Genomic DNA, 8,452 nt, shown 5'->3' with positions numbered 1-8,452 from the left:
TATAATTTAAAACATAAAATCATTGCATCATATTGACTTATCCTTGATGTATTGTTCTTGTTGGTCTCTTGATTCAGTCAGTCAGCAGATTGTAAAACTGAACACATGCAGTTGTAATTGTGTCCTGCTGGCTGCAGTTACCACGCGTCACCTGCGGGCGGCGCCGGTGAGCGGCGCTGTGTTCACGCGAGAGAGGAAAGGGAAGTGAAGAAGTGAACTTTGTTTCCAGCAGGTTGCTGTGTGTGGACGAAGATGCTGGTGAGGAACTGGCAGCTGTGTAAGTAAAACAAGTGGAGTGTTGAACAGCTCGTTAGTACATGTTTCATAATCGATTCGTGACTTCGTCGTCAAGTTTTAAGTTTTGTTCCGCCGCTTCCGTTTGTTTGGAAACTTCGGCGGGTTTTAGCGCGAACTGAACAAGCTAGCAGCGACGTTAGCTGCGTGCTGGCTAACTGAACTGTGTGTCAGGAAGCTAAGCTAGTTAAGTAAGTAAGCAGCTTGCTGTCAGCTCAAGCTAACACCGGTCTTCTTGCTACTATGCAGAAAGTGAGCTAACAGATGAAAGGCTATATATATCATATGTATTACTGACTTCTATTTGTATGTATATTCGTTGAACTGTTTGGTTGTAGGCGTGTAGAGCTGCTGCAGGTGTCGTGTTAGCAGGTTAGCATTAAACTCATATTAACGAGATTAACATGTGCATACTAACGAGGACTGTTTTAATACTACATTTCTGTCTTGTATCTTGTGTAAAAGCCATGAAGCTGGTATTTAAAGTGAACATCAGACACTCTGTTTATTAGCCAGCCGGTCGGATCTGTCCTCAGGTCAGTCTCACCGGTTCAGATGAGACCGATCGGTTTATTTTTAGCTCTGCCGCTTTCGGCCAGTTCATCTGAGACTCAGCTTTCACTGGACCCTGAGGACGAGCACAGCTAGTTAGCAGCTTAAGTATAAACAGGTTAATATGTTTTACTCATTAGCAGGAAGCGGGGCACACAATTAGCACCAGTCTCCTGCTAAATGCTGGTAAAACATGTAAATAGATGGCAGGTTCACTTCTCATTAAACAGTTGTTATCTGGTGACATTTGAACTCTTGCTGGTCATCTGGCTGCTGGACAACAAACTCAGAGGGATCATGTCTATTTTAACAAGTTGGGCCTAATAACAAGTTAATCCAGATTTGTTAATGTGGCCTGACTCTGACACAGCAACACTAACTGAAGCATTTCCTCACACACACCCTGTAATGATTAACCTCACACACACTCTTTGCTCATGTGTTTGGACCACATCCGGTATGTTGCAAAAGTCACAAGTAAGGTGGTTAATGATTGTCATTAAAGGACCTGTTTGTAAGAAAAACACACTGTAGGATGGTGACCAACCCGCCGTAAAACCCCACAGCGCCAGTTTATTAACTTCTATTACAAAAACAACCTTTAAGGGTCGGCCGATACCTTTTTATCCATGGCTGATACAGAATATCAATAATCCAGGAGACCAATAACCAATAATTGGATCTGATAAACACTGACAGGAAATAAGCAAGAGAATAAGCAATGATGGAATGTAAGCAACTGCTACTAATAACTTGGCAAGCAAATTCAGATTATTCAGCGCTGATCGACTTGTTATTCGTGACATCAGATGGTGTTATGGACACTGAGACCACAAATGCTGCTGAATAATACAATAAGTGGAAAAATGCTGCATATTTGCCTTAATCATCAGCCAGATTAATAATCAGTCTACCCCTTAATTAACTGTTTTAATGACAAGTAACTTTACAGGAAAAAAATGACTTGAACTTGACTTTGAACTGAGACTCGCGACTTGATTTGACACAATAACTCATGTCTGTGTTCATCTGTGTTATCAGTTCCTCTGACTGTGTATATAACATACATTTGTGATACTGTAGTGTGCCAACATATACGTGCCTTGTTGGGTTTTACTGGTGTTCATTCCTGTGATCCTGTTTGGTGGGTTTACACAGCCCAGCTCAGGAATGAACCCCAGGAAGAGTCTCTGTCGTCGAGGATCCAGATGACGAACATTGAACTGGATCAAACACATTTTGTGGCAGATTTAATTTGTTTCTTTCTGAATAATACAGCTGCAAAAATGTTGTGACCAGTATGATAATTAACTGAATATTCTACCAAGAGATTATTGACTGACTGAGTTATATTATAAGCTGAATATCTTTGTGTTTCGGCTCGTTGGTTTGAGTCAGTTGAGTTGCAGTTTAAAGACAACATCCGAGATTCATTTAATTTTGAGTAAATTATTCTCACGTGCCTTTATGCTTCATAAATAAAATGTTTGTATGGTGGACACACACAGCCCTGCAGGGTCTCCTGTGAGTGTGAGAAGTCATCAGTCATGAAAGTAACCGCTCTTTGCACCTTTAGTTTAATGTTTTCTTATTAAATGTACCATGAGGCTGTTTTATAACGCTTCTCCTGTTGTTGTCAGGCTGTCTGGTGTCGTCCAGGCGGTGACTGAACGACCGATGCCTTCATGATGCTGAGCTGCAGCGCTGTGGTCGTGGCCCTCCTGCTGTCCCAGGTCAGAGGCTTTCTGGGCCCCTCAGAGGACGACAACGTCCCCGAAGACTGGGTGCTGCTTCACGTGGTTCAGGGCCACATCGGGGCCGGAAACTACAGCTACCTGCGCCTCAACCACGATGGACGAATCATCCTTCATATGCAAAGCCTCAAAGGGGACGCGGACCTCTACGTGTCGGACAAAACGCTGCGGCCGAGCTTCGACACCTACAAGCTGCAGTCTGTCACCTGTGGGCAGGATGTGGTGGTGGTTCCGGGGGACTTTGCGAGGCCCGTGGGCATCGGCATTTATGGCCACCCGTCTCACAAGGAGAGCGAGTTTGAAATGCGGGTGTTTTACGATCAGACGGTTCCTCAGGACCCGTTCGATAAGGGCTCATACACTTCAGAAGACGGACACAAACAAAAGAAATCCCCTCAGGCAGAAGAGGAGGACTTTCAGGAAGAGGAGTCGATCTTTTGGACAATTCTAATCGGACTTTTGAAGATTATACTTGAGATTTTGTTTTGAAAATGGTTCCCTGCCTTGCTGCTGTGACAGAAGAAGGAGATTCAGCTTTTTTTTCGGCTCAGTCGGCGTTTATACATCAAGATTTTCTTTTTTTTCTTTCGTTTTGTAAGGATGCTCAAATGTCGAGCGAAGTTCCAGTGAGAATTCTAGCATTTTAAAACAATCTCTTTCCTTTTGATCAAACATATGCAGTTGATAAAAACAGTACAAATCAGTTTTAAAACTTGAGTTGATGGATTTTACAGATAAAAGCAGAAAATGTGTCACAAAGTCTGTATGTTTGCTGATCAGAAAATGAACGTTAGCCTGTAAGATCAAGCAGATTTTCCTCATAGAAAGACCGAACAAAGTGCATGAAGGTGACGTACAGACACGTTCAGTCGCATCCCAACTTTGAGCCTTTTGTGATTTTCTATATTGAACTGCAGTTCAGCCAAAGGGGCACGAGGGAAATCAACTGGGAGTGTCGGAGGGCAGGTTTGGGTGTTTTGTAGTTTATCTTAATGCAACACTCACGTGGCTGAGATGCGCCCTGTTAGTCACATGTTAGGACACGTGACTGTGCGCCGCTAGCAGGACTTGATTTGTAGACGAGTCACGTGAGTTTTGTTTTAAGATGGACTCGATCATAAAACCTTCAGATTTAGCATCAGAGACAACTGTCACCTCGGCCTGTGATGAATGAAACCGCTTGTCTTAACGCTGCATATCATCACCACACAGGATGTGTGTGAGTTTAAATATCACAGAAACTTAGCAATACCCTCATTGTCAGCCATGTTGGGATGCACACGAAGTTCCTCCCAGGGATGCACCGATTGCAAAGTTCTGTTAGATATCGCTGTTTGTTTGTTGTTCATTTAGTTCTTGTTGTTGTTAGTTCCCTGTCAAAGAGTCAGTGTGTTAGATGAGACCACATTATAGTTAAAAGCATTAAAAAATAAAAAGGAACATCATCAACAGAAGGTATAGAAACAACAGTGTTGACGTCATATCAAACACGCCTCTGTACTGTATTATAGAGATATCTGCTGCAGTTAGCATGCTAACCAGCTAGCGGCAGCACTTTGTGTCCCCTAATACCACATAGTACCTTAAAGGTGCAATATGTAAGAATTGGCCACTTTCAAATTCATATTAAACCAAGTATGGGGAAGCATATCACTAGCATGTAGCTGCTGTTAGCTTGTTAGCTGTGCAGCACCGTGGGACTGTCGGTGTCTACATGCTAGTGAGGCAGCCGGCATGATGATGATGATGTCAGAACTGTTCTGTCTTCACATTCTGTTTGATACTTTTGATTTATTTTTTAATGTTTCAACTAAAATCTTAGAGTTTAAAGTCTGACAGCTAAGAGATGTAAACGTGGTGATTTCTCTGCGTAGTCTTATAATTAAACTAAATCGACTCAGAAGAATATCCAGAAAGGAAATATTTCAACACCTGTATTCCTTTCAGATGAATCGGTGCATCCCTGTTCCACAGGTTAGATTTATTTCTGGAAAGAGAGGCCTGAAGCTGTTTGAATAGTGGGAGGGTGAAGAGACGTTCATGCTAAACGAGCCAAACGCAGATGATTTAGTAGGTAAAGATGCTGCTGAAGACGCCGTCGTGATTCTGATTATGTCGTTGATTTAGTGTCCGAACGGGAACATCTGTTAGCGTGAGCAGCAACGCGTCACCTGGTTCGATCACTCACTTTGTACTTTTGCCTGTTGGACAAGCTCCTGATTTAAAACATCACCTCCTGCGCTGGAGTTCAGTTACGAGTAACCTTGCGACCACTGAGCAGAAATGTTCAACAGTGCCTTCAGATCGGTCTCCTGCAGGGTGAGCGGCCGAGCAGTTTTCCTTTTTGTCCAGAGACGATTCAATCAGGTTTCTAAATAAAGCAGCTGTTTGTGCAGACTGTTAAAACCTTCTGTCTTGTGATCTGTTCTGTTTTTTGGGTCTCGTTGCCAGAAGATGTGAGTGGGAGGAGAAGCTGGGGACGTGTTCCTCGCTTTCATGGAGGAAATATGACTCAAATATGAATATTCAGTCGTCTTCTCACTCGTGCTGTTAGCAGGTAGTGCACAGAACATTTCTGGAGCTTCACAGCAAAACAGTGTTGCAGCATTCTGCTGAACGACTGAAGTAACCAAAAAATTACATCAACATGTTTCCATGCAGCTCTTCTGTCTCAATCCAAGCCTCTAAAAGCCCAGAGCTAAAAAAGTAAAGCAGTCTTTGACACTCTCACTGCAGGTCGAGCTCCAGCATGCTAATTCGTTTAGCTCAGCAGCTACAGGGAAGATTTCTGCTTGAAAATAGGAAACTTGAAATAAACAAATGTGCCGTATGGAGGCTTCATATTTTTATTTTGGATATTTTAATCCTCTAATTTTCCCAGAAGCCTCGTTAACTCTCCTGGTTTCCTGCAGGGTCACAAGTTTATGACAGTTATTCATACTTTCCACGTTTTTGTTCCCTCAACGTGTTCCTGGTGCCTTCAGCATGTTGTCTATCTTACTGTTGTGCCTCCTCAAAGAGACAGAAAGAGAAACAGAGAGGAGAAAACATTTAAGCACATTTCAGACGCCCTGAAGAGAAGAATTCCTCGTTCTTACATACAATTTAAAGTCACGATCACAGAGGCCACAGTGTCGATGTCTGGAACTCTGCTCTGGTTTCAAACTCCTCCCTGTTTTTTAAGGTCTTGCAAGTTTAAATAACTGTTCATGTTTAGGTGAACTGTTCCTTTAATGAGCACTGACCTGCTGGGCTGAACATTATGGAAAGAAAAACACCAAATATCAAAACATAGATTAAATTCAAAGAGCTGTACTTCAAGTTAAAGGAGCACTCTGTAGTTTTAAGAGATTGTTTCCTTTCTGCCTTAAAATATGCCGTTTTTATGACTAAATGTGGCGGACCCCGCCACCTTTCTAGCTTCAAACAGTGTTCTGGGACACTTCTGAGAACAGCTTGTTTATTCATTCACTTTTCCAACACCTGATCAAACCTAAATGTTATTTTACTTTTTTAACAATAGTTTTGATTAATTGACCCATCGCTTCCTTTTTTCATTTGTTTTTTTTCAGTGTTCATGTGTGTTTAGAGAAAAGCTGCAAATCCTCAACATAAAAAGTTGTTATTTGGAAGAAAAGTTGTTGTTTTTTTAGTCACATTTGCAACTTGTCAGACACACGGACACTTTGGGACGGAGGCTGACATGAACTACAGTCTCAAATAACTGAAATCTGACTCCAAAAAATCTGCTTTTCTTACAAATATGACCTTTAAAAGCTTTTTTCACTAGCAAATGTTGAGTATTTTAAATCAGTGGTGCATCAAAGTAGTCAGTGATGGTTTGAAGATCAGTTTGTCTTCATTTTTAAACTTTCCTCTCTCTGTGATATTCGTCTTTTTCCTCTTTCGTGAGCAGATTATCACAACAACGCGCCTCATTTTGAGGATTATTTAAATAAAGAGACTTTGTTTACCTGCATTCAAGATCATTTTAGGCTTTTAAAACCTTTTAATTCTCAAAAAACAAACAAAAAAACAACTCATGGTGAAACAGAAACTTTAACTATCAGCCATCTGCAAAAAGATGGATTTATTTACAGCAGTCACACAGTCAGCTGGCTGTCTTCAGATGTTTGTTTACATCCAGACAGTAAGTCCTCAGTCTGTCTCATCATCTTCATCATCATCCTCCTCATCATCTTCATCATGTCAGTCTGGGGGCCAGCTCGATGCTGTTGATCCGCAGCACCGTCTGCGGCTGGATGATCATCCTCTTGTGCTGGAACCGGTGTCTCTTCCAGAACCTCATGAGGACTTTGGGCCAGGACTCGGTCTTCTCGATGACGGTGGCCTCGACCCGGACCAGCTCCTTCCCCAGCAGAGGCCTTCCGATCAGGGTGAAGTCCTCCGCGCCCACCAGCAGCACCTTCTCCATCCGGATCCGCTCCCCGCACTCCGCCTCGATGTGGTTCTCGATCAGGATCAGGTCCTCGCTGGTGACCTTCCACTGCCGGCCAGCGAAGTGCACGACGGCGAACAGCCGGCCGAAGTCCTGTTGGCTGATCCTCTGGTTCACGGTGCCGACCACCGCGGCGTGTCGGCTCCGCTCCTCCTCCTCCGGGACCGGGACCAGCTCCGGCCACGGCGGGCTGGACAGGGACGTCCGCGGCAGCAGGTCCCCGCTCACAGAGCTCTGTGCTCGGACAGCAGCGGGGAACAGGAGCGGCTGCCTGGCTAACAACCTGCTACATGTCCTCCACAGCCCCGCTCCTCTGCTCAGCGCCATCTTGACAGGAAATGACTCGGTGGGCACTGCGCATGCGCGCTACAGATGCAATGTGTGCGCATGCGTCACATTGAGGCCTGACTTTTTCTACTTCCAAGAACATTTAACGAGAGGAGATAAACAGTGAGGTACAAATACTCACATTACAGTTTATAAACACTTAGTTACAATTGAAATGCATGAATAATAAAATGTAGTAATAAAAGTTCTCACTTTGCTGCCAAATGGGCTCTTTAGATGTCTGCTGCATCAAAAACAACATTTATAAATCAATTTATTTTATATTTTTAACTGGATTAAATATGAATATATCCTGAATATAGGATCCAATAATCTGGTATAATTATAATAAACATATGTTTAATTTAATCTTACTTACATTTATTGCAAGGAATTTACTTTTAATATTCAGTTACATTTAATATCAGGTACTTTTTACACATATTATTATTATATGTTATAATATGAGATTATTATCATACAGTAGCAAGTAAGATGCGTTTTAATGTTGCACCTGCTGCTCGAGACCTGGTTATGTTAATCATTTGCTGCAGCGGACTAAACTCCTCAGGTGGGGCTAGGTATGACTACTTCAAGGACTGTTGGATAATTGTAAATCGACAATAGATTATTTGCTTTACACACACACACACACACACATCCTGTGTATGAGGACGAGAGCCATAATCAAAATAATGTACACCTTAAAAAAGATCTTTCTCCTCTGATCAAAATATCTCCCTCAAAATTACAGAGTGCTACTTTACAGTGAGCCTATCAAAAAAAAAAAAAACTACACTATAGTTGGTCAAACATTGTTGGATAAACAAAGAACAACCTAATTATAACCTAATGTTTGTTGTCTTCTTACTTGTTTTTCGAATGCAATTTTTAATGTCTTTGAAACGAAATTTTTAATGTCTTTTAAATGACATTTTTAATGTCTTTTAATGTAATTTGTATGCTCCTGTAAAGCACTTTGAGTTGCATTGTGTCTGAATTATGCTACACAAATAAACGTGCCCTGCCAACTTGCCTAATAATACGTAAAATCAGCTGTCAAATT

At 42.2% G+C, this 8,452-nt stretch overlaps 2 protein-coding genes across 2 annotated transcripts; one reads left to right on the top strand and one right to left on the bottom strand.

Moving 5' to 3' along the window:
- The first annotated feature begins 146 nt into the window (after nt 1–146).
- c1h6orf120 (chromosome 1 C6orf120 homolog) lies at nt 147–5,011 on the top strand. The gene is made up of 2 exons (XM_030421552.1): nt 147–277; nt 2,487–5,011. The coding sequence occupies exon 2, from the start codon at nt 2,532–2,534 to the stop codon at nt 3,087–3,089; it is 558 nt and encodes a 185-aa protein (XP_030277412.1). The 5' UTR covers nt 147–277; nt 2,487–2,531; the 3' UTR covers nt 3,090–5,011.
- A 1,568-nt stretch (nt 5,012–6,579) lies between these two features.
- On the bottom strand, nt 6,580–7,423 carry mrpl21 (mitochondrial ribosomal protein L21). The gene has a single exon (XM_030421542.1). The coding sequence runs from the start codon at nt 7,384–7,386 to the stop codon at nt 6,805–6,807; it is 582 nt and encodes a 193-aa protein (XP_030277402.1). The 5' UTR covers nt 7,387–7,423; the 3' UTR covers nt 6,580–6,804.
- Nucleotides 7,424–8,452: the final 1,029 nt, after the last annotated feature.

Source organism: Sparus aurata, chromosome 1, assembly GCF_900880675.1.
Source record: "Sparus aurata chromosome 1, fSpaAur1.1, whole genome shotgun sequence".
Lineage (NCBI taxonomy): Eukaryota > Metazoa > Chordata > Actinopteri > Spariformes > Sparidae > Sparus > Sparus aurata.
Note: the sequence above shows the minus strand (reverse complement) of the source record. Positions and strands in the feature narration are given on the sequence as shown.